At 50.1% G+C, this 26,614-nt stretch overlaps 1 protein-coding gene across 5 annotated transcripts in view; it reads right to left on the bottom strand.

Moving 5' to 3' along the window:
* Nucleotides 1-26,614, bottom strand: part of LOC147114087 (cyclin-dependent kinase-like 3) — a 170,872-nt gene that overhangs the window by 98,621 nt on the left and 45,637 nt on the right. For all 5 annotated transcript variants that reach the window (XM_085995679.1, XM_085995675.1, XM_085995676.1 and 2 more), the window contains exons 4-6: nucleotides 11,394-11,572; nucleotides 5,845-5,957; nucleotides 2,122-2,261 (exon numbers count right to left, since the gene is read on the bottom strand). In XM_085995679.1, the coding sequence (XP_085851805.1) occupies nucleotides 2,122-2,261; nucleotides 5,845-5,957; nucleotides 11,394-11,572 (432 nt within the window). The remainder of the gene's footprint in view (nucleotides 1-2,121; nucleotides 2,262-5,844; nucleotides 5,958-11,393; nucleotides 11,573-26,614) is intronic.

Here is a 26,614-nt window from a genome sequence, read left to right as displayed (position 1 = left end):
ATGCAAATCTTTCTTTTTTTTAGGTCTCTCAGAAACACTGCAAAATGCTATCCATAAAATGAATTATTGCGAACTGCAGTCACTGTTGTTAGTGAGATAAATAAACAGTATTCTGCTATTCGTGGTATTGGTTGAGATGTGACTGTTGGCCAAATCAAAAGAACTCCCTGTTCTACAAATAGTGCCTAGGATCTTTTACATCCACCTGAATGTATGATTATGAGGGCGGTGTGTATGATGGTCAGCATGATTGTTTGCATGAGAATGTATGCAAGTGTGACTGTAGGAATGTGAGTATAAATATCGCTATCAGTGTGAGTGTAATTATGAGTATGTGGCTAATTGTGAGTGCAAGTATGTGAGTATGAATGCAAGTGTGATTGCGAGGGCATAAGCAAGAGCAAGTGTGGGATTATGACTGGAAGAGTATGAGTGTCTGTGATTTACAGATCTTCAGGTATATCTGACGTTTCAAACAGTTGTCAAACATTGGCCCAGAAATTCAGGTCGGGGGCTTCCCGCGGGTGTAAGCCCCCGACCTGCACTTACCTTGCGCGCCGGCGGTTGAGCTGTAGGGCCCCGTGGAATTCCACTCCGGGGCCTGGTCCAGCTGCCGGCGCGCTGTGCTTGCGTGTCCCAGGGGCGTAGTTAGTGTGATGCGTCCCCTGGGATCACGTGAGCCATGGGCAGCCAATCGGAGGAGAAAGACCTGTCAAAACTTATGAATACTACGGCCCCAAAATAGCAGTAAACCTTCAAATAAATTTTTTAAAAACATCACACTTTTTAAATAAACTATAAATTACATTAAATAACTATTTTAAACAATAATATAAATTTTTGAAAAAAATAATTTTATATTCTAACGGGGCTAAAAATAAACTTACCTTGCTTTAAAGTATTTAAAAATAATAAACCTGTGGAAAAAATGTTTTAATTTTAATTAATTGACCACTTACCTTGCAAAAAGCAGGTCTTATGCCTGCTTTTTACATTTCTAAATACTGCAGGCTTACGATCCCGGGAAAACCTGCAAAAAAAACCTAAGTTCAAAGTGCACGCGCAGCCTCCCCTGCACGCGCGTTCGACCTCTGAACCCCTTCGTTCAGAGGATCAGAAGTGCCGGTTTCCCACGCATGCGCAGTGCATGCAGAAAACCGGCACTTCCATTCGGCCTACGGGTGAGTACCCCGTGCGTACTCACCCGTGGAGACCCGAATTTCTGGGCCAATATCTTTGCAATTTTTGGACTTTTTGGATCTGCAGTCACACTTCTATGTTCTGTGTCTGGCACTTAAAGTTGATTCTGAAAGACTGCCACTCTCCAGAAGACAAAGATTATCACTTCACCCCATATAAGAGCTGAACTGATCTGGAAATAATACACTCAGCTCATCCTGAAATAATGCTGGGTTAACATGTGCATATGTACTACTGTTAATTTAGCTCCACCATAGTGTAGAGCTCAGTATCTCCTCCCAGGCATGGTGACCCTGAAAATGCTTAGTCTGTTATGCCAGAATCCCACCCACCAGGGACCCCTGTGTGGGAACAGTGGAAGGTTCTGTCATATGAAGATTCATTGCAGGCGCCTTCAACACTAGGGGCACATTTTGGGCACCTGCCTACCCATACCAGGTGGTAAGTCTGGAGCCTGCTGCCCTCAAAAGACGATTTGTAAGGGTTTTGACAATACCTATAGGACAATAATTATTGCTGTCTTTAGAGGTCTAGGCTATGGCCCAGTGTGTAACCCTTTGATTGCACTTCTGCCGGAATTGCAATGGGAAGTGGAAATGTGCCGAAAAGGCTGTGGAATTTTAGCCCCAGTGTTTTTTTCACCATTCCTGCTGATTATGTCATTTGAATGGAATGTCATGATGCTATATTGGGGAGGGTAATTCTATAGAAAATGTCTGAATCCACATTGACTGCATTCAGCAGTTTTAAAGCAGTAACAATGGCTGACTGAGAAACACCAGTAAGTGTATACAGTATCTTCCTTTTAAACATTAGGTGGCATTCAGCAGAGTACAATTCCCATTTAAGAAAACCGAATAATCACAGAACACATCCGTCTGATAACTGATTAATAATTGTTTTCCCCTCAACCACTTTTACCTTTACCAGCAGAGTCAACAAAGGATTACATCTTAATAGTCTCTTTTCTGGCGATTCAGGTCTTTGGATGTCTGGTAGACATACCCCGGCAAACGTAGGATTTTTGCTAAAAAGACTCTTGAGACGTGGTGTTAAATTTCCTGATCAAAAGAAACAGTGCAGATTAAAATAAGGCAGCTCAGAAGTTAGTTGACTGCAACAACTAATACTGTAAGAGTCCTTAAACAGACCAGTATTTATCTGAATTACCATATAGCTTAAAGATTCTCTTCTTCTTCTTAGGCAGTCCCTCGGAACCGAGGATGACTTGCTTCCACACTAAAAATGAGTTCGCAGGTGACTGATGAGTCCAATGCGGGACCAACAGTCTCTGTCACAGATGGGACAGATGGTGGTTGAAGGGGCAGGTGGGTGGGGTGCTTGGGTTGACGTGCGCTCCTTGCGCTACCTGCGCTTGGCTTCCACTTGCTCCCGGCAAAGAGACTCGAGGTGCTCGGCGCCTTCCCGGATGCTTCTCCTCCACTTTGTGCGATCTTGGGCCAGGGATTCCCAGGTGTCAGTGGGGATGTTGCACTTTTTCAAGGAGGCTTTGAGGGTGTCCTTGAAGCATTTGCTCTGCCCACCTGGGGCTCTTTTGCCGTGTCAGAGCTCTGAGTAGAGCGCTTGCTTTGGGAGTCTCGTATCGGGCATGCGGACGATGTGACCTGTCCATCGGAGCTGATCGAGCGTGGTCAAAGCTTCGATGCTGGGGATGTTGGCCTGAGCGAGAACACTGACGTTGGTGCGCCTATCCTGCCAATGGATTTGCAGGATCTTGCGGAGGCAGCGTTGGTGGTACCTCTCCAGTGCTTTGAGGTACCTGCTGTGTCTCTGAGGCATACAGCAGGGCGGGTATCACTGTTGCTCTGTAGACCATGAGCTTAGTGCCGGGTTTGAAGTCCTGGTCTTCAAACACTCTCTTCCTCAGGCGACCGAAGGCTGCACTGGCACACTGAAGGCGGTGTTGGACTTCGTCATCGACGTCTGCCCTTGTTGACAGTAGGCTCCTGAGGTGGAGAAAGATTCTAACACTATATTTACACTCACTGGGATTTCTCAGTTGGTCCTTGTAGTTCATGGGTTGGATTTTGCTGTAGAAATAATGATGAGGCTAACAGCGCTCACTGTTATTTACGTGGAAATTGGACAGCAACTTCTGGCGACCGCACATTCGCAGTTAAAAGTGGAAATTCGGAGGGTGCTGTCTGAGATGTGACATTCCTCCAAAAGCTTCCCAAAAACGGCATCTCACCATCTGGCTCCCCATCAAATACATTGAATGGCGTGGAATTGTTGTACTTACCTCATAGATACGGATTAAACTCACCAGAAAAAGTTAGGGCTTGTCCATTCCAGTGTAATAACCCTTTTAATGGTGTGGTAAGTCTTAATTACTGCCAAACAACCTCTCTGGCACTGAAAATGTACCTTTACAAGTGTGGAATCTCACTCCAGCTATTAATTATTGTTGATTAAAAAATGTTTTTAAATAAAAAAAAATTACATTTGCTTTCTGTCTCTTTTATCTCTCTCTTAATCAAATCTTTCTTTCCCTCTCTTTATTTTGCTTTCAATACCTGATTAAGATTGAATTCAATATTCTAACTGACAGTTCCTGGTTCAGACTCTGCACTGCTCGTAAATTATTCTTCAATCTGATTGATTAAAGAGATACACAGTTCACACGGGTCCCAGATGCTCTGTAGAGGGCGCTGCAGTTTTTGGCTCTCTAATTTACAGTAAGATCCATTGCAAAACCCCATAGAAAGTCTATGGACAAGTGTAAGTGTAACATTCGTTCACTGCTGAGAGCATAATCCAGCCCTATGTGTTTTTATACCCCACCTCAACCTTCTCTCCTTTCCTGCAAGAGTACAGTTCATGTACACGCTTTGCCCAAGTGACTATTCACCATGGCCACGGTGAGTGTAGACAGTCTATATGAGTGCGACAGCCATCACAGCTGACCCCAATTCCCAGCAGGAGTGGCTGGGTGGTAATCATGAACTATGGTCATTTTATTTCTCCTCATCAGCAGTGACAGACACCAATTATAGCAGGGCTTAAAGGGCTAAATTATGAGGACACGTTGCATAAACTTGGCTTGTATTCCCTTGAGTTTAGAAGAATGGGGTGATTTAAGTGAGGTGTTTAAAATGATAAAGGGATTCAATAGAGTAGATAGAAACTATTTCCTCTGGGTAGTAAGGGGCAGTAATAGTCAAGGGAAGTACTTGGGGCTGAGGTTGAGGCTGGACCTCAAGTTAAATTTACGTTCCAGTACAGATGTGCCATATGCCCGCAACAGTCAGAGAAGCATTAAAATACTCAAGCATGCTCAGACCACATCCATAACATAAATATTGCACAAACAGTTGTACTCAGTGCCCTTGACTGTTCACCTGGATTGTCAAACTAAATAGTCAGTTACTAGAAAAAATGCCAAATTTGTCATTCCCAAAATTCAATAGATATGTCCCAACTACTGTTGTTCCAGAGTGTGAGTGGCTGACACTTAATAATGATGCAAAATCAATAAAAAAATTCTCATCCTTGTTTTCAAATCCCTCCATGGCCTCACCCCTCCCTATCTCTGAAATCTCCTTCACCCCCTCTACCCTCCGAGATATGTGCACTCCTCTAATTCTGCCCTCTTGAGCATCCCCAATTTTAATTGCTGCACCAATGGCGGCTGTGCCTTCAGCTGCCTAGGCCCTAAACTTCCCTCCCCAAACCTCTCTTTCCTCCTTTAAGACGCTCCTTAAAACCTACCTCTTCAACCAAGCTTTTGATCATCTGCCCAAATATCTCCTTATGTGGCTCAGTGGCAAATTTTGTTTTATATTGCTCCTGTGCAGCGCCTTGGGACATTTTACTATGTTAAAGGTGCTATATAAATACAAGTTGTTGCTGTTGTTGTTGATATCACAGGGGTTCATTTTGTACAAATGACTGCTGACAGACTACCCTGAACTTTAAAGAATATAACTCAAGAACATAGCTCTCCAATGGTGTACTGGGCAAAAGCAGCATATGGTGTGTTACTGAGCCATACAGGCCAGAAAGGTACCAGATTTAATCCCGTTCTTAGTGTTGAATTAGATGATTTCAGCTGGCATGGTGGTTGGGCTCTATTGTTGGTTTCAGTTCCTTGGGAACAGTGGAAAAAATCCTGAGTTCCAGGTGTATGTGTGTGTGTGTGTGTGTGTGCTGGATAAAGACAGGATCAGTGTAATCTGTGATGCCATCCACAGTTGAACAGTTTGCTGACACTCACTTTCTAGGCTCAACATCAAGAATGGAACTTATGGCAAGGTACTGAAGAACTACTGCCAGCTATGGAACTGTACCCCAACATCAATCTCAGCCTTCAGAAGAGGAACGGAAAAGGGGCGAAAAAAAGGAGAGAAAAAAAATCATAGGGCGAGTCTTGGAGACCCATGTGTACATCGCGATATTTCCCATCAGAGCATTTAGGAGTATGTGCAATTCAACTGAGCATGTCCCTCTTTAATAAAATTACATTTACATACTAGTAGCTGCTGAAAGGATACTTATTATTCTAATGTGTAATATTACATTTTTATGCACTTCATTTTTAAAAATATGTTGTTTGTTAAATTCATATGAATAACTGGTGCAGTAGACCTCGAATAATAATTAAGCCTTTTGATTTGTACTCACCCACTTGTGTCACTATCTTGTGGATCTGGTCTAAGTCAGAGTTTCCAGGCAGGTAAGGATTTCCTGTTGCCATTTCAATACTCATGCATCCAAACGCCCAAATGTCCACAGGTCTTGTAAAGAAAATATGTATGAATATTTTTAAAAAATATTTATTAGAATCAGTTATCTCTTAGAAAACATCCTTGAACATAAAGATGACAGACTTTAATTGCTCTGTGTGTTAGAGCTAGCACACGTGCAAATAAAAGACTTGCATTTATATAGCGCCTTTCACAACCTCAGGACGTCCCAAAGCTCTTCACAGCCAATGAAGTACTTTTGAAGTGTAGTCACTGTTGTAATGTAGGAAATGTGGCAGCCAATTTTCACACAGCAAGCTCCCATGAACAACAATGTGATAATCTGTTTTAGTAATGTTGATTTGAGGGATAAATATTGGCCGGGACAATATATTAAAGTGGTAATTTTGTGCATTAATGCAACAGTCCACTTTCCACTTTTTCCATTTTTCTAAAATTCTGAACAGGTGTAATATACTTTAATGTAATGACCCTAAGTTAATGGTATTTCAACTTGTTAAGAAGCAATTGAAAGGTTTTGCCATAAATTCCTATGGTTTGATTTTTAAGGAAAAATGTATGGATGATCTTGTGAATATATCTGTAACAGATTAAAAATCTTACAACTGTGTGCACTTCCTGTCTTCAAAATCTTACTTCCTGTTGCCATGTTTTTGTCACAGTTTTGTGTCAGCTTTTTCTGTTATAAATTCCTACGTCCACAGTTATAACGGTAAATGCCTGTGCAAACGTGTCAGGCTGTAATGACAACCTCCCACCAGTGGTGGGACTTAGTAACACTTCAGCTTTGTGGCGCCCAGCTCCTCAGCCTGTATTGCAGAAAAATTTCTAGGCTCCAACCAACTCTACTTCTCTACCATTTGTTTGATTTATAAAATAAAATCAAGGTCAAATACAAAAATAAAGATAGAATGTACAACTTTAAAACAGGGATTGAATGAAGTCTGCACTCCCTGGTCCAATTATTCGCTGCCCTCTAACCTTAGTCTCTGTATAGTATCTCATTGGGAATGTGGTCTTTCCAGCTATTAGGCTTTTGTAAATAGTCTTGTGTAGGTGCCATCTAGTTTCTTTTCAAGTTTGTTAGTAAATGTCCAAGTGTCAGCACCATATCAACACTGACAGGTGAGTGTGTTATTAACAAGGATTCTGAAATTTACTACACTTGCTGACATTCAGCCTGCTATTAGCCTATCATGAATGACCTGAATGACAGGTATTCAAGTTGGGGACCCCAAAAGGAAAACCATCAGGCGTATTTACAGGTCCTGATGTATCAAACTGACTCTTTCTGAACTAAGTATAGAAGTTGAGTATTGCTACTAAATATTCAGGAATACTTACATAAGAACATGAGTAGGCCACTTAGCCCCTCAAGCCTGTTTTGCCATTCAATTAGATTATGACTGATCTGTATCTCAACTCCATCTACCCGCCTTGGTTCTGTAACCCTTAATACCCTTGCCTAACAAAAATGTACATGCTTTATTGCATTTTGATTTGTTATAGTGCAGCATAAGACAGGCACTAGTTAATTACATTCCCTGTGCATTACATTGTATAATCTTGTACTCTTAACACATGCCTCCTGTTAAGTCAAGATCATCATCACAATTTTGAAAAATTACTGACCAGTTCCAGGAGTTAGTGCATATTTGTCTTGCAGCTGGTAATAAGCCATATGAGAAGGAAAGTAAGGAGCACTCCTGCAACTAATTAATTTACTACAGCCCATCATTTTATAATGCAAAAAGTAGAATTATGGATATGAGCTAATGCAGGGCCTTCAACCTACACTTTTGCTTGAACCACTCAGAACAAAAATCACTGCAGGCATCTGCTCCACACAGCAGCATTAGTCAACTCTTGCAGGCTTGAGACTATTTTGCATCGTCAGCAGTTTAACAAGCGGCCCTGTAGCATTATTGCAGGTGCCTTCTGATTATCTCTTCAGTTCAGCATGGCATTACATATAATGCATCCAACTAGCTAAAACCACACAACAAAATACATCTTTTTAAAAGGGAGATAAAAATGAATAATTAAGAATAACTTAATTCCCTGTGAGGCTATTTACATGAAGGCATCATTATTCTTTAGGCTGTTATATAGAATGCCTCTAGCTAAATTAGTAAGGTTTATTAATTAATCTATTCTATAACTTACAGTTTATGAAATACATTTTTATGTGTCTTTTTTGCTGTAAGATAGCACCTGGTCCCAAATGTTCACTTAATTTTGAAATGTCACAACATTAAGAGTGCACATGGAGTCCTTAATCCTAATATTTAATAAACTGCTGCAACAAAAAATAACTCTGCATAAAACCCTGGGAGCATTTGATGCTGATACTGGGTACAAAAAGCTGAAAATGTTCCATCTCCCAGCACTGTTCTGCCCCAAAACAATATAAACGTACTAATAGCACACACAGCTATTCAACTACTATCCATTGAACACAGCTAATGTCAAATAATAACTACCACAAATGAAAAGAGAAAAGCTTCACTGTTCTGGGTAGCAGTCAATCATCACATAGTTCAGAAGGAGGAGGTTCCAACAAAGTCTGGGGAAACCACTTGTTGGTGCAGTATGTTATGCCAGTGCAATGGTACAGTACTCTGACACCTCACTGCAACTGGTAAGTGATCAGCAATGAAATAACACCCATAATTCCCAACACTCCAAGTTGCTGATCTCAGCTGTGTCATGAAGGCAGCGCGGCATCATTTCCATGTCTTGCCTTGGCCTTCCCCAAGACACCTTCTCCACATTTGATTGCCTCATTCTCCACCACTCTTGCCCCTCTCCTTCAAGAGCCTTATTATTATCTACCAGCAACCCAACAGCACGCCCTTCCTCCCAGCATCTGACAGCAGAATTTCCTTTCTAACCTCACTCAACCTTTGTATTCAGCATCTCTTCATCTCTGGAAACTTGCAGAGTGAACTCACCTTGCTCATTTTCTCCAATTTCTTTGCCCTCTTTTCCCCCTCAATCTCAACCTCCACCAGATACCAGATGGTCTCTGACCTTCACTGCTCTCCCTGATACAATAGGAACCTTCATGGCCGTAGGCTAGAATGCATGAGGTATACGATCAGCCTGACAACCATCTCATGTAGTACCACCTTTCCCTCTCTCTAACCAAATCCTTGTATCCCCTTCTCTGCCACTAATTGCTTTATCCAGCCTCATTTTGCCAATCCTTCCATGCTCACCTTAAATACTAGATGTGAGAAGCATATGGGCTTTTTTGTTTCCAGGCTCCCCAACCTACATTCCCTGCACCATCTGCCCCAAGATTAATTTTTCCCATAAACCCTGCCGTCTGATACATTAAGGCCTTCTAACCCGACTCCTAACTGCCTTCTCAGTTCCATGTTTGCCAACATTGTAAACCTCTTCTTACCATCAAGCATTGCTCCCACCCCTTTCAACATCATTATCATTTTTAAAAAGCCTGCCCTCGACTATTCTATCTTCTCAAACTACCGCTCTGTATCTAATCTGTCCTTTCTGTCCAAGGTCCTTGAAGGTATCATTGCTGTCCAACCTCTCTCAAGACTGCCTGTTTGACTCTCATCCAGTTTCTGACCAGTTCACAGCAGCAAGACCAGCTTAGTTAAAGTCAATGGGCTAGAAATTCATGATAGCCCAGGAATGGGTGGTATCTTTAGAAAAGTTTGAGAATTAGCGCCAGGCGTTAATGCTTTAGACTGCACGCAAAATTCATTCTCACTGTTCAAAGAAATGATTGGGTCGCTAAATCAAGTCTTAAAGGCCTAGCTCAGTGGCGTTACACTCAAAGGGTGGACCAATATCGGGTGCAGTCTAATCTCAATTCATCAGTACTTAAAGGGGAGGTTCATTGATACTGCAGCACCTCACTCTCAGCATTGCTGGTTGTGCAGCTGCCTCAGCAAGGAGAAGCACAACAAAGAGAAGGAGCCGGAGGACTGAAGCCGGTGTGCTCATGGCAGATCCACCTCAGTCAGGTGGTCAGGGTGATTGAATGCTACAACAAATGTTACATACCACCATCTGTACCACAAGCTTCACACACTGCCCAAAGCACCAGACCCCCACCGCTCACCCACCAACAATCTCTACCTACCAACACTCACACCCACATCTTGCGCACAATGACAGCTATTCAACTAAGGCAGGCACAAGGCTCATTAGATATTAGAATGAATGTGATATGTGTGATATGTTTATGCATAAATTTATTAATGGAGTTTGCAATATTTTGTGGTCTCTCTCATTTCACCTTTGTGCCCAGGAGGACGCTGTAATATGGCATGACACAAGAATGGTAAAAGTCATCCTGCTGTGAGGCTGGAGGTCTGTTTGGAGAAGGTGGCAGAGTTCTGTGACCACCACCTTGGTGATGCGGAGCCATCTAATACACTGCTCCTTGCTTAATTGAAGGTAGGAGAGGTGCTGTCGGAATACTCTCGGAGGGTAAGGCCTCCTGGTGATAGCCCTGAAGTCCTCCTCATCCTCCTGCGCACATGTTCCTGTATTTCTGGCTGCCTGCGCTCCCTCCACCATAGATCCTGGAGGGCGAGGTAGCATGCCAGTATAACCCCATTAATGTTGCCAAGTGTAGCAGTTTGAATCTTTGAACAATAAATGTAGCCACTTTGCACTTGTCAGAACACTGTTGATAAAAAAGAACCTTGAAATTACTCATGCAAAGTGATCCGCTAGCTGAAACTGACAAGAAACCACTGAAATTAACCTGCCTTGACAACTGCGAGTGATTAATGCAGATGCCTTTAAATAATGTCCCTGGAGCCAGTGTCCTGCAGCTCTGCACTTCCTCTCCCTGCCGCTGTCTGGTCGAGGCACTAAGGTAGGTGGCACGCTCACTGATGTCACGATCTGCCAGGCGTTGAAGTCCCCGGCGGTTCCTCGTACCAGCGGCGCAACGGGGGGACTGGATTTTCCGTGTGTCCGCTGGATTCACCTCGCCCTGGCGCTGCTGGCACTAATGGGAGGTGCTAACCAACTGAATCCCCCCAACCCCCCCCCCCCACCGTGAGCTTTAAGAATGGCCTCATTTTCCCTTTGTTTTTGTCCTTTATTTCTTCTCTCCTAAATGACTATTCTTCCTGTGTGATCCTAGGCAATGATTATCAGCAGGCTATTCAACCACAAGGGCATCACAGTGAGCCTGAAATATTTTCCTCACCTGAGGTCCCACATATGTGCCCATGCAGCAAAGGATAGTAATCAAGACTGGAGATTTTGGTCGATTTTTCCTCTCTCTAGCCTGTGGATATTGAGATCTGTTGCACCTGACTCAAGTCAGCTAGCTCAGCACAAACCAGGGATCAAACAAGGGTCCTTCCTGATCTATATGGCTCAATACCACAGAGCTGTTGCAGGGAATAGCTGCACATTCTTCTACTTCTGTGAACTAAGAAAAGAAAAGGATTCTTTACAATATGTACCTACTTTCCATATTTGGTGTCACCGACTACTAACTCTGGAGCCCTGTACCAGCGAGTGGCCACGTATTCTGTGTAAGTCTCTCCTGGTGCAGCCAACGTACGTGCAAAGCCAAAATCACATAGTTTAACAACACCAGACCCCGAGACCAGAACATTCTCAGGTTTGATATCGCGATGAATTATCTGGAGGAGAAATAAGCAGTGAAAAAACAGAATAAATTTACAAATTTTGTCTGTAAGTGACAAGCAAATTCAATGAATTGCACAAAGCCACTTCAAAGCGCCACAGATTATTCAAACTGTATATACTTGGTAGGGATATTGTGGCACTGTACTTTAGTACCAATGTACTGGGCCACAGAACAGTAAGGTGCAAATGGACTTGACAGTGTGGCTGGTCATCTGACTCCCAGATCTCTTCTACTCCCATTGTGCAACCAACTACCAGGACATGCCAACCTGGGTAAATCATCTTATAGATGATCCCTCCTGCCTCCAATTGAAAACATTCAGGTTCCACTAACTACTTTACACAGGCACCCTGTGAGAAATTAGAGGCACACAGTAATGTAGCTAATGTTTTGCACTAGTCTGAAATATTACACAGAAGTCAATTTTATTCATTGTATGTTAGTCTACAAGATGGCTAAATACCAACTAGTAAAGTGTTCTGCTGTATTGTGCTCAGTTTGCAAGATCTATGATTGCCAAAACAATATTTTTGTTTCAGTCTTTATATTCTTTTGGCCCAGTGTGCGTTCAGCTATTCAGTTTTCACCTGTCTCTGTTTCTCCCCTGCACTCTGAGTTAATTTGGGGATTAGGTTCTGACTGTTAATTTTCTTGCAGATTCTGGTTCCAGGCCATTTCCTGTGATCCCCTTATTACATAAGAACATAAGAAATAGGAGCAGGAGTAGGCCAATTGGCCCCTCGAGCCTGCTCCGCCATTCAATAAGATCATGGCTGATCTGATCCTAACTGCCAATCCACTATCACATAACCAGCTCCTGCATCTAACAGAATTAGACACACGAAATAGGAGCAGGATCAGGCTACACGGCCCCTGGGCCCGCTCCGCTACCCACAGGGCCATGACCGATCCGAACCTAGACTCATGTCCAAATTCCTGCCCGCTCCCCGTAACCCTTAATTCCCTTTACTTCTAGGAAACTGTCTATTTCTGTTTTAAATTTATGTAATGATGTAGCTTCTACAGTTTTTTGGGGCAGCATATTCCATGGACCTACCACCCTCTGAGTGAAGTAGTTCCTCCTCATCTCAGTTTTTAAAGAGCAGCCCCTTATTCTAAGACTATGCCCCCTAGTTCTAGTTTCACCCATCATCGGGAACATCTTCCCTGCATCCACCCGATCCAACCCCTTCACAATCTTATATGTTTCAATAAGATCGCCTCTCATTCTTCTGAACTCCAATGAGTAGAGTCCCAATCTACTCAATCTCTCCTCATATGTTACTCTGGTATAACTCTTCACACATATTATTATGTATATATATACTAGCTGGAGTGCCCGGCGGTGCCGAGGGTTTTTTGAGGGCATGTTGTTATGAAAAAAGTAGAAATAATTTTTATATATATAAATGAGTTTGTCTGTCTGTCTGTGTGGGAAGGAGAGAGAGAGAGAGAGGAAAAGAGAGAGAGAGGGGGAAAGAGAGAGGGGGAAGGAGAGAGAGAGAAAGGGGGAAGGAGAGAAAGAGAGAGGGGGAGAGAGAGAGAGAGAGGGGGAAGGAGAGAGAGATAGACTGGGGGGAGAAGAGAGAGACAGGGGGGGAGAGAGACTGGGGGCAGAGAGGGACTGGGGGGAAGAGAGAGAGAGAGACTGGGGGAGAGAGAGACTGGGGGGAAGAGAGAGAGAGAGACGGGGGGAAGGATATATATAAATGAGTTTGTCTGTCTGCCTGTGTGGGAAGGAGAGAGAGAGAGAGGGAAAGAGAGAGAGAGGGAAAGAGAGAGAGAGGGAAAGAGAGAGAGAGGGAAGGAGAGAGAGAGAAAGGGGGAAGGAGAGAGAGAGGGAAGGAGAGAGGGAAGGAGAGAGAGAGAGAGAGGGAAGGAGAGAGAGAGGGAAGGAGACAGAGAGAGAGAGGGAAGGAGAGAGAGAGAGAGAGGGAAGGAGAGAGAGAGAGAGAGGGAAGGAGAGAGAGACAGAGAGAGAGAGGGAAGGAGAGAGAGAGGGAAGGAGAGAGAGAGAGAGGGAAGGAGAGAAAGACAGAGAGAGAGAGGGAAGGAGGGAGAGATAGAGAGGGAAGGAGAGAGAGAGAAAGAGAGAGGGAAGGAGAGCGAGAGAGAGGGAAGGAGAGAGTGAGGGAAGGAGATAGAGAAGAGAGGAAGACACCCCGGGGAAGGGGCTGGACTCAGAGCCCGGCGGGTGAAGAAGGGCGGCCACCATTTTGTGAGGTCGGCGGGAAGTTTGAATTGCGGCGCCGAAGGAAGGAAGGAAGAAGGCGAGCTCTCCCTCCCTCTCCCACCCCTTCACCCTTTCCCTCCCTCACCCTCTCTCTCTCCCTCACCCTCTCTCTCCCTGCCGCTCTCTCTCTCCCCTCTCTCTCTGCCCCCCTCTCTCTCCCTGCCCCTCTCTCTCCCCCTGCCCCTCTCTCTCCCCCACTCCCTCCCCGCTCTCTCTCCCTCCCTCCCTAGGCCCCGCCCATGACCCGGAGCCCTCGTGCGCCACCGCTCACCTGCTCGCTGGGCGGGAAGGAGGGAATGGCGCCGAGTCTCTCGGTAGGGCTGACCCCTGATGGCCGCGAGGGTGTATCAGTCCCGCACTCACGGCAGGCTGCAGGAATAGGCCCCGCCCACGACCCGGAGCCGCCATGCGCCGCCACTAGGTCCCGCCCATGACCCGGAGCCCCCGTGCGCCGCCGCTCACCTGCTCGCTGGGCGGGGAGGAAAGAGGGAATGGCACCGAGTCTCTCAGTTGGGCTGACCCCTGATGGCCGCGAGGGTGAGAGAGAGAGGGGGGGAAGGAGAGAGAGAGAGGGGGGGAAGGAGAGAGAGAGAGAGAGAGAGAGAGAAATTCCTGAATCAATACTAATGAATCAACAATTTCCTCACGGCCATTACCATATTTTTAGCTTCAGGCCCGGCCGGTCTTTAATGGCCACCGCTCACCTCAGCTCAGCTCCTGCTCCCGCACTAACGGCAGTTTGAAGGATTAGGCCCCGCCCACAAAAGAGAGACGGGGAAGAGAGAGAGCGAGAGACTGGGGGGAAGAGAGAGAGCGACAGGCTGGGGGCAAGAGAGAGAGCGAGAGACTGGGGGGAAGAGAGAGAGCGAGAGACTGGGGGGAAGAGAGAGAGCGAGAGACTGGGGGGAAGAGAGAGAGCGAGAGACTGGGGGGAAGAGAGAGAGCGAGAGACTGGGGGGAAGAGAGAGAGCGAGAGACTGGGGGAAGAGAGAGAGCGAGAGACTGGGGGGAAGAGAGAGAGCGAGAGACTGGGGGGAAGAGAGAGAGCGAGAGACTGGGGGGAAGAGAGAGAGCGAGAGACTGGGGGGAAGAGAGAGAGCGAGAGACTGGGGGGGAAGAGAGAGAGCGAGAGACTGGGGGGAAGAGAGAGAGCGAGAGACTGGGGGGAAGAGAGAGAGCGAGAGACTGGGGGGAAGAGAGAGAGCGAGAGACTGGGGGGAAGAGAGAGAGCGAGAGACTGGGGGGAAGAGAGAGAGCGAGAGACTGGGGGGAAGAGAGAGAGCGAGAGACTGGGGGGAAGAGAGAGAGCGAGAGACTGGGGGAAGAGAGAGAGCGAGAGACTGGGGGGGAAGAGAGAGAGCGAGAGACTGGGGGGAAGAGAGAGAGCGAGAGACCGGGGGAAGAGAGAGAGCGAGAGACTGGGGGGAAGAGAGATAGCGAGAGACTGGGGGGAAGAGAGAGAGCGAGAGACTGGGGGGGAAGAGAGAGAGCGAGAGACTGGGGGGAAGAGAGAGAGCGAGAGACTGGGGGGAAGAGAGAGAGTGAGAGGCTGGGGGGAAGAGAGAGAGCGAGAGACTGGGGGGAAGAGAGAGAGCGAGGGACTGGGGGGGAAGAGAGAGAGCGAGAGGCTGGGGGGAAGAGAGAGAGCGAGAGACTGGGGGGAAGAGAGAGAGTGAGAGACTGGGGGGAAGAGAGAGAGCGAGAGACTGGGGGGAAGAGAGAGAGCGAGAGACTGGGGGGGAAGAGAGAGAGCGAGAGGCTGGGGGGAAGAGAGAGAGCGAGAGACTGGGGGAAGAGAGAGAGCGAGAGACTGGGGGGAAGAGAGATAGCGAGAGACTGGGGGGAAGAGAGAGAGCGAGAGACTGGGGGGAAGAGAGAGAGCGAGAGACTGGGGGGAAGAGAGAGCGAGAGACTGGGGGGAAGAGAGAGAGCGAGAGACTGGGGGGAAGAGAGAGCGAGAGACTGGGGGGAAGAGAGAGAGCGAGAGGCTGGGGGGAAGAGAGAGAGCGAGAGACTGGGGGGAAGAGAGAGAGCGAGAGGCTGGGGGGAAGAGAGAGAGCGAGAGACTGGGGGGAAGAGAGAGAGCGAGAGACTGGGGGGAAGAGAGAGAGCGAGAGACTGGGGGGAAGAGAGAGAGCGAGAGACTGGGGGGAAGAGAGAGAGCGAGAGACTGGGGGGAAGAGAGAGCGAGAGACTGGGGGGAAAAGAGAGCGAGAGACTGGGGGGGAAGAGAGAGAGCGAGAGGCTGGGGGAAGAGAGAGAGCGAGAGACTGGGGGAAGAGAGAGAGCGAGAGACTGGGGGGAAGAGAGAGAGCGAGAGACTGGGGGGAAGAGAGATAGCGAGAGACTGGGGGGAAGAGAGAGAGCGAGAGAATGGGGGGAAGAGAGAGAGCGAGAGACTGGGGGGAAGAGAGAGAGCGAGAGACTGGGGGGAAGAGAGAGAGCGAGAGACTGGGGGGAAGAGAGAGAGCGAGAGACTGGGGGAAGAGAGAGAGCGAGAGACTGGGGGGAAGAGAGAGAGCGAGAGACTGGGGGGAAGAGAGAGAGCGAGAGACTGGGGGGAAGAGAGAGAGTGAGAGACTGGGGGGGAAGAGAGAGAGCGAGAGACTGGGGGGAAGAGAGAGAGCGAGAGACTGGGGGAAGAGAGATAGCGAGAGACTGGGGGGAAGAGAGAGAGCGAGAGACTGGGGGGGAAGAGAGAGAGCGAGAGACTGGGGGGAAGAGAGAGAGCGAGAGACTGGGGGGGAAGAGAGAGAGCGAGAGACTGGGGGGAAGAGAGAGAGCGAGAGACTGGGGGAAGAGAGAGAGCGAGAGACTGGGGGGAAGAGAGAGAGCGAGAGACTGGGGGAAGAGAGAGAGCAAGAGACTGGGGGGAAGAGAGAGAGCGAGAGACTGGGGGGAAGAGAGAGAGTGAGAGACTGGGGGGAAGAGAGAGAGCGAGAGACTGGGGGGAAGAGAGAGAGCGAGAGACTGGGGGGGAAGAGAGAGAGCGAGAGGCTGGGGGGAAGAGAGAGAGCGAGAGACTGGGGGAAGAGAGAGAGCGAGAGACTGGGGGGAAGAGAGATAGCGAGAGACTGGGGGGAAGAGAGAGAGCGAGAGACTGGGGGGAAGAGAGAGAGCGAGAGACTGGGGGGAAGAGAGAGCGAGAGACTGGGGGGAAGAGAGAGAGCGAGAGACTGGGGGGAAGAGAGAGCGAGAGACTGGGGAGAAGAGAGAGAGCGAGAGACTGGGGGGAAGAGAGAGAGCGAGAGACTGGGGGGAAGAGAGAGTGCGAGAGGCTGGGGGGAAGAGAGAGAGCGAGAGACTGGGGGGAAGAGAGAGAGCGAGAGACTGGGGGGAAGAGAGAGAGCGAGAGACTGGGGGGAAGAGAGAGAGCGAGAGACTGGGGGGAAGAGAGAGAGCGAGAGACTGGGGGGAAAAGAGAGTGAGAGACTGGGGGGAAGAGAGAGAGCGAGAGACTGGGGGGACGAGAGAGAGTGAGAGACTGGGGGGAAGAGAGAGAGTGACTGGGGGAAGAAGAGAGAGCGAGAGACTGGGGGAGAAGAGAGAGAGAGAGACTGGGGGGAGAAGAGAGAGAGACTGGGGGGAGAAGAGAGAGACAGAGAGACTGGGGGGAGAAGAGAGAGAGAGAGAGACTGGGGGGGAGAGAGAGAGAGAGAGACTGGGGGGGAGAGAGAGAGAGAAAGACTGGGGGGAGAGAGAGAGAGGGGGGAGAGAGAGAGAGAGGGGGAGAGAGAGAGAGGGGGGAGAAATTACTATGTATCTTAAAAAGACAGAAACAACCAACACAGAAACACAACCCAGTAAGCTGTACAACACCAAAAAATCGTACAGATGGGCCAAAAACAGCACGGAAAAATACCAGAAAGCAATTAGCACTCAATCAACTCAAGCTCTCTTGGACACCTTTCTGGAAAACATATACACTCACAATAAAGAAGGCGTAAGCCGGGCAGTGAATAACCTAAATAATATTTTTGATAATTTGGCAACAAGGTCAAACTTGAAAGCTAGCAAAAACAATCCCAAAACAAAAAACTATGAAAAATGGTTTGACCCAGATTGCCATAACATGAGGAAAAAACTTAGAAAAATATCAAACCAAAAACACAGACAGCCAGAAAACGAGGAATTACGCCTTACTTATTGTCAGACACTAACACAATACAGGAACACACTCAGAACCTAAAAAGAGCAGTATATTAAGAATACACTCAGCTCCATTGAGGAATCCATTGATTCCAATTGTTCCTGGGACAACTGGAATACATTACACAAAAAACAACACGACGAATTGGCCATTCAAAATGGAGACACATGGGAAAACCACTTTGAAAAATTATACCAGAAAAACACACTAAGGCCAGAGCAACACCAAATATGCAAAAAACTGGAAAAGCTCGAAATGGCCATAAAAGATAACCAAAACTCGCTAGACTCCATAATAACAGAAAAAGAACTATTTGAAAAACTCAAGGACCTGCGACCAGGAAAAGCTTGCGGTGCAGACGGCATACTAAGCGAGATGATTAAACACACAGACGATAAAATGAAACTGGCTATCCTAAAACTCTTCAACTTGGTTCTGAGTGTCAGTTACTTCCCTGATATCTGGAACAAAGGACTCATAACGCCCATATACAAAAGTGGGGACAAAGTCGACCCAAATAACTATCGAGGCATCTGTGTAAACAGTAACCTGGGGAAGGTATTCTGTAGCATCATAAACAAAAGACTTATAAACTTCCTTGAGGAGCACAATGTCTTGAGTAAAAGCCAATTGGATTCCTACCAAACTATAGAATATCAGATCATATCTTCACCCTACAGACCCTAATTGACAAACATGTTCATCAAAACAAAAGCAAAATCTACGCATGCTTTATAGGATTCCAGAAGGCTTTCGATTCCATCTGGCATGACGGTCTATTCCTGAAACTTATCGAAAGCGGGGTAGGGGGAAAAACATATGATGTAATTAAATCAATGTATACAAACAATAAATGTGTAGTTAAGATTGGAGACAAACAAACAAAATACTTCCCACAGGGGCGGGGGGTGACGCAGGGCTCGCCCATCTCACCGACACTCTTTAATATTTACATAAATGAATTGGCAAAACTACTTGAACAATCTACAGCACCCGGCCTCACCCTATATGAATCCAATGTTAAATTCCTCCTCTATGCAGATGACCTGGTTCTGCTGTCACCAACTAAGGAGGGTCTACAGCAGAACCTGGATCTGCTGGAGTCGTTCTGCCAGACCTGGGCCCTGACAATAAATCCCCAAAAAACCAAAGTCCTTGTGTTCCAGCAAAGATCCAGACATCAGGGACCCAAAATAAATTTCACACTAGGAACAACCAAAATTGAACAAACCACTAACTACACATACTTGGGCTTAAAAATCAGTTCTACGGGAAATTTTCATCTGGCTGTGAATGAATTGAAAGAGAAAGCAAGAAGGGCTTTCTATGCCATTAAAAAATCAATCCAAATAGAAATCCCAATTAGCATTTGGCTCAAAATTTTCAAATCAGTAATTGAACCAATTGCACTCTATGGCAGTGAGGTGTGGGGACCGCTAACGCAACAAGAATTTGCAAAATGGGACAAACACCCAATTGAGATCCTACATGCAGAATTCTGTAAAAGTATCCTCCGGACTCAAAGGAAAACCGTAAACAATGCATGCAGGGCAGAACTAGGCCAATATCCATTAATAATCACTATCCAAAAAAGAGCCACCAAATTTTGGAAACACCTAAAAATGAGCAACCCCCACTGCTATCATTACGAAGCCCTGAAATGCCAAGAGAGGACCATAAAGAAGAATACCCTCAGTCAACTAGTCCTGGGACTCAGTGAAGTAACTACTAACACTACTAACAATAACCAGCCCCAGGACAGTGACAGCGTAACACAAAGAATTCGACCCAACACAATCGTCACTAAGCAAAAGGAAAAATATCTGTCATATTGGGCAGAAACAACAAAAACCCAAAACAAACTCAATTGCTACTTGGCCCTAAACAGACAATACAACATGGCTGATTACCTGACCATGGTAAAGGATAGCAAACTGAGAAAAACTTTGACAATGTAGCCTGGCGATCGAAAAAGGTAGACACAGGCAGACCCGGCTACCAAGAGAGGACAGGATATGCTCTCACTGCAGTCAGGGAGTGGTGGAGACAGAGATGCACTTCCTCACAGCTTGTAGAAAATATCAGGGCATAAGGGAGAATTTCTACCCAAAATTCACAAAAATATGCCCGGAATTCAGAAATTTGAATGACGACCAAAAACTCCCATACCTACTAGGGGAAGAGAGAAATTGTGTAACCTTAGCGGCACACTATGTTACAGCTTGCCATAAACAGAGGGACAACCACTAAATATAAGAAAAGAGTACATACAAATTATATGAATGTATATTTATACACTCAGGGATATATCTGTTTATACACTGTATGGATAGATCTGTATTTATGTGTTCAACCATGAATATTTTTCAATGCTTTGGCAACATAAGATGTACCTTGTCATGCCAATAAAGCAATTTGAATTGAATTGAATTGAGAGAGGGGGAGGGAGGGGGCAGAGAGAGAGGGGGAGAGAGAGAGGGGGAGGGAGGGGGCAGACAGAGAGGGGGAGGGAGGGGGCAGACAGAGAGGGGGAGGGAGGGGGCAGACAGAGAGGGGGAGGGAGGAGGCAGACAGAGAGGGGGAGGGAGGGGGCAGACAGAGGGGGAGGGAGGGGGCAGAGAGGGGGAGGGAGGGGGGAGGGAGGGGCAGAGAGAGAGGGGGAGGGAGGGGGCAGAGAGAGAGGGGAGGGAGGGGGCAGAGAGAGCGGTGGAGGGAGGGGGCAGAGAGAGAGGGGGAGGGAGGGGGCAGAGAGAGAGGGAGAGAGAGAGAGGGGGAGGGAGGGGGCAGAGAGAGAGGGGGAGAGAGGGTGAGGCAGGGGGGAGAGAGAGGGGGAGAGGGGAGAGGGGAAAGGGGGGGAGAGGGGAGGGGGAGAGGGGAGGGGAGGGGGAGAGGGGAGGGGAGGCGGGAGAGGGGAGAGGGGAGGGGAGGCGGGAGAGGGGAGGGGGGAGGGGGGAGAGGGGAGGGGGGAGAGGGGGGAGGGGGGAGAGAGGGGAGGGGGGAGGGGGGGAGGAGAGAGAGACAGAGGGAAGGAGAGAGAGAGGGCGAGTGGCCCGCGGCCGCAAATGGAGCCAAGCCCCGGGAACAGGCGTGAGCCGGCTTGAGGCTGTGAGAGACGGCCGGGCCCGATTGCCGGGGTAACCCTTCCCGTCCTCCCGAGCCCCACTCTCCGCCCTCCCGAGCCCCGGCCCCCCGCCCGAGCCAGCTTCAAGACCGCCGATTGCGGCTGGGTCTGCGCTGGAGCCAAGCCCCGGGAACGGGCATGAGCCGGCTTGAGGCTGTGAGAGAGGGCCGGGCCCGGTTGCCGGGGTAACCCTTCCCCCACCTTCCCGCCCTCCCGAGCCCCGCCCCCTGCCCTCCCGAGCACCGGCCCCCCCGCCCGAGCCGGCTTCAAGACCGCCGATTGTGGCTGGGCATGCGCGCCGCGCGGGGAAGAGTGAGAGACAGACGCCGCCGCTCATCAGCGCCTCAGAGCCGGCCGGTGCGTGACCTAGCGCGTGAGGCCCGGCCGGACTCAGGTCGTGCCCTGGGCCGATGTTGACGCGTGCGCTCCGGGCCGACGTTGACGCGCGCGCTCCGGGCCGACGTTGACGCGCGCGCTCCAGGCCGACGTTGACGCGCGCGCTGACTCCCACCCCGCCCGCCTTTACTAAGATGGCGGCGATGGCTACGCTCACCTCAGTCCCGCGCCGCCAGCCTTTAGAAAGATGGCGGCGATCGCGGGCCGCTTGTTGAGCGGGACGGGAGGTGCCTAGCTCGGGCCTGGCTGGGCAACAGAGGCCCAGGCTTCGAGGCCTGCAAAAACGGTGAAAGGTAGGAAAATTATAGAGGTTAGAGAAAAAATTTACAAATTAATTAACTTTTTTAAAAACAATTTGGCCTAGAAATTCGGTATAGCCGCGTTTGGGGCGCAAGTCCTGGCGATGTGCAAAGTTTAGTGCCAGGCGCAATTTAGCACCACCTAGCGCGATATTGGGTTGCAGTGCCCCTAAAGGTGATTGCGGCGCTAAATCAGGCGCTGCACGCTCCCCTTCAGGTGCTAACCCGGCGGCGCAACCCAATTTCGCGGCGGTGGGGCGCAGCGAGGGTGCTGTCAATAATCACTTTCCCTGAGACACACTGGCGCCGGCCAGCTCTTAAAGGGGCAGGTCAATTGGCATCACCAGACACACTCACTGCCTTGTAGGCCTTCAAAGCAGTGGGAGCCTACCTGTGGCGCACCAGCCTAGCAAGACATGGAAAGGGTGAGGCAGAGGGCAGAACGCCTCACTGATGGGGCATTGGATGCTTTGGTTGTCGCAGTGGAATCAAGGCCAAGGAAGATGGTCGGAATGTGATTTATGTTTTGGACAGTCTCCTGGGTGTGAGAGCTGGTTATGTGTCAGTGCATTAGTTTTGCTTTCTGTTGCCATAGCTTTCTCAAGTTTGAAGGAACCACATTTTGTGTAATAAAACACTTTCTTCATTTACAATGGCCATGCCTGCTATTTACACGCATCTTGCCCTTCACAGGCTTGGCGCTATCAGACCGGTTCCATTCCTGTTCTTGGAATGGCAGCAAGCATTCCGTGAGAGGGGCCTAGAAGCTACTTCTGATCAGCCTCTGATGCGCAGCCTGAGAAGAGCCGCTCGCGTAGAAGTTCAGGTCAGCAGGCATCTTCTCAGCCACCGACAGAGATGTCCGGCACTTTATCTGAGGCTGCAGATCTGGCTGAAGCAGCTGGCACAGTTCAGTCACCACCTCCTTTCTAAATCGCAGCCTTCTGACACACTGCTCCTCCGGGCATGTTCATGTAGGAAAACTGCTGTCGGAAAACCCTGCCAACGTAAGGTCTGCTGTGGCGACGTCTGTTGGCCCTCCTCCGTCTGGCCATGCCCGCCCCCCTCTCCTAGATTTGAAAAGAAACACGGAGTAAGTGGGAAAAAGAAATGAAGAGTTTGGAATCAAGATGGCGGCCACTCACCTCAGCTCAGAAGGATTAGGCCTGCCCACACACGCACCGATTGGTCAACCGTCAGGTCACTGAAATGTAGGATTGGTCAATCGTCACGTCACTCGACTCTAGGACGGCCCGCCCGCACGCGCAATGAACCCGCCCCGTGACACAGCGATTGGTCGACCGTCGCGTCGCTCGACTGTACGATTGGTCAACCTTGATGTCACTCGATGCTAATGAGTGGATAATGAGCTGAATTTTGAAAGTTTTTGGATACCGTCGGCACAATTTTTGTCTGACCAAAAAGTAAATACGCTTATGACCATTCCGGAATCGTAAGCTTTCTTTTGATGTAACACATGTGTAGGTACGCTCTATAACTTTTGAGTGTATAGAGGACAGACAGACAGACGGAAGGACAGACAGACAGACAGAAGAGCTATTTATATATAGGCTAGCTGAAGTGCCCGGCGGTGCCGAGGCTTTTTCGAGGGAATGTTGTTGTTGGAAGAGAGAGAGAGAGCGACTGGGGGGAAGAGAGAGAGCGACGGGGGGGAAGAGACAGAGCGACTGGGGGGAAGAGAGGGAGGGGAGGGGAGGGGAGGGGGGGAGAGGAGGGGGAGGGGAGGGGGAGGGGAGGGGAGGGGGATGGGAGTGGAGGGGGAGGGGAGGGGAGGGGGGGAGGGGAGGGGAGGGGAGGGGGGGAGGGGGAGAGGAGGGGGGAGGGGAGGGGAGGGGGAGGGGAGGAGGGGGAGGGGAGGGAGGAGGGAGGGGGAGGGGGGAGGGGGAGGGGAGGGCGGGGAAGGGAGGGGAGGGGGGGAGGGCGGGGGGGAAGGGAGGGCGAGGGGGGGAAGGGAGGGCCGGGGGGGAAGAGAGGGGGGAAGGGACGGCGGGGGGGGAAGGGAGGGGGGAAGGGAGGGCGGGGGGAAGGGAGGGGGAGGGCGGGGGGGAAAAAGGGGGGGAGGGAGGGGAGGGAGGGGAGCCCCCCCCCGAGGGTCGCGGCCCCCCCCTGAGGGTCGCGGCCCCCCCGAGGGTCGCGCCCCCCCCGAGGGTCGCAGCCTCCCCCCCGAGGGTCGCAGCCCCCCCCCCCAGGTGAAGACCGCCGATTGCGCGCGCAGCAGGAGCTGAGACGCAGCGTCTCTCTCTGGCTCGGCCGGCGGGCCCGGTTGCCAGGGTAACCGTGATGCTGACCAAGCCCCGCCCCCCGGCCGAGCCAGAGAGAGAGACGCCGCGTCTCAGCTGCTCCTGCTGCGCGCGCGGCCCCCCCCGAGGGTCGCGACCCCTCCCGAGGGTCGCGGCCCCCCCCGAGGTGAAGACCGCCGATTGCGGCTGTGCGAGACGGCCGGCGGGCCCGGTTGCCAGGGTAACGCTGGACGCTCAGCAAGCCCCGCCCCCCGGCCGAGCCAGAGGGAGACGCCGCGTCTCAGCTCCTGCTGCGCGCGCACCCTAGCGGCACTGGGCTGAGGCTCGGCCCTCCAGCCTTCGAGTGGGGCCGGGAGGTGCCTAGCTCGGGCGTGGGTGCAGAGGAGACGCCGAGGCTTCTAGGCCTACCTGGAAAAACGGGGAAAGGTAGGAAAATTAATGAGATTAGATAAGTTAATTACTTTCTAAATCATTGTTTTTAAAAACAATATGTGTTTTAAAAGCAACGTTTTTTTTTAAGACGCAGAAAGCAGGAAAAAGAAAGGAAAAGTTTGGAATCAAGATGGCGGCGACTCACCTCGGTTCAGAAGGATAAGGCCGGCCACACACGCACCGATTGGCCCGGCGGTACACGCCAGCAACCCGGCGTACGATTGGTCGAGCTCGAGGTCACTCTGTCGCTAATGAGCGGATAATGAGATGCTAATGAGCGGAATGTTAAGGTTTTTGGGATACCGCGGGGGCGATTTTAGCCCGGCCGAAATGTAAATACGCTTAAAACCGCCTCGGAAGCGTAAGCTTTCTTTGGAGGTAATGCACGTGTAGGTACGCCCTGTAACTTTCGAGCGCATACCCGACAGACGCACACGCGATGACAGACAGAATGACAGAATGACAGAATGACAGACAGACAGAATTACCGATTTATATATATAAAGATAGATCGATAGATAGACTAGCTTGGGGGGGGGGGCCTGGCATTGCCTAGGCTTTTTTGTGGAACGGCAGTTTTTAGGGCCACGCGGTTGACGGCCGGCCGCTGCCGCTCCCCTGCTCTGTGTCTCGTGCCGAGCGGTTGTCAGGCCCGGCCCGGCCCGGCCCGAGTGAGGCGAACTCACCTCCTCCTCCGGCGGGCCGGGAGCAGGATACTGTGCCGGAGCCGCAATGTGGGGGTTTGTTGTGCTGGTGCTGTCGCTGTCGGTATGAAAAAAATGTCGATGACGTTTCGGGAGGCTGCAAGATTAGGCCCGCCCACACACGGAATGAAAGGCCCCCCGTGACGCACCGATTGGTCAACCATCAGGTCACTGAACTGTAGGATTGGTCAACCATCACGTCACTCAACGCTAATGAGTGGTAGGATTGGTCAACCGCTAACGAGCGGATTTTTGAACGTTTTTTAAAAGTAAATACACCTATGACACTCCCCTGATCATAACCTTTCTTTTGATATAACATATGTGTAGGTACGCTCTATAACTTTTGAGTGTATAGCGGACAGACAGACAGACAGACAAACCAACTGCTTTATATATATAGATAGACTAGCTGAAGTGCCCGGCGGTGCCGAGGGTCTTTTGAGGGCATGTTGTTGTTGGAAGAGAGAGAGAGAGAGACTGGGGGGAAGAGAGAGCGAGCGACTGGGGGGAAGAGAGAGAGCGAGAGACTGGGGGGAAGAGAGAGAGCGAGAGACTGGGGGGAAGAGAGAGAGCGAGAGACTGGGGGGAAGAGAGAGAGCGAGAGACTGGGGGAAGAGAGCGCGAGAGACTGGGGGGAAGAGAGAGAGCGAGAGACTGGGGGGAAGAGAGAGAGCGAGAGACTGGGGGGAAGAGAGAGAGCGAGAGACTGGGGGGAAGAGAGAGAGCGAGAGACTGGGGGGAAGAGAGAGCGCGACTGGGGGGAAGGGGGGAGGAAGGGGGAGGGGGAAGGGGGAGGGAAGGGGGAGGGGGGAGGGAAGGGGGGAGGGGAGGGGAGGAGGGGAGGGGGGAGGGAAGAGGGGAGGGGGAGGGAAGGGGAGGGAGGGGAGCAGGAGGGGGGAGGGAAGGGGGGGAGTGGGTAGGGAAGGGAGGGGGGGTGGAAGGGGAGAGAGGGAGGGGGGAGAGAGAGAGGGGGAGGGGGGAGAGAGAGAGAGGGGGAGGGGGAGAGAGAGAGGGGGGAGAGAGAGAGGGGGGAGAGGCCGGGTTACCGGGGTAACCCTCCTCCCCCTCCCGCGGCCCCCCCGTACCCCCTCCTCCTGAGCCCCGCACCCCTCCTCCCGAGCCCTGCCCCCCCTCCTCCCGAGCCCCGCCCCACCCCTCCTCCTGAGCCCCGTCCCCACTCCCGAGGCCGGGCCTGAGGCGACTTGAGACGGCCGATTCCGGGTGGCCTGGCCGGGTTTCCGGGGTAACCCTCCTCCCCCTCCCAAGCCTCGCCCCCCTCCCCTCCCGAGGCTGGGCCTGAGGTGGCTTGAGACGGCCAATTGCGGCTGGCCAGGCCCGGTTGCCGGGGTAACCGTCCTCCCCTCTCCGCCCTCCCAATCTCCGGGACCGGGCCTGGGCCTAAGGCGACTTGAGACGGCCGATTGCGGGTGGCCTG

This window comes from Somniosus microcephalus, chromosome 8 (genome assembly GCF_052327205.1).
Source record: "Somniosus microcephalus isolate GS21.2 chromosome 8, FLI_Smic_1.0, whole genome shotgun sequence".
NCBI lineage: Eukaryota > Metazoa > Chordata > Chondrichthyes > Squaliformes > Somniosidae > Somniosus > Somniosus microcephalus.
This window is presented reverse-complemented; position numbering and strand designations above follow the sequence as displayed.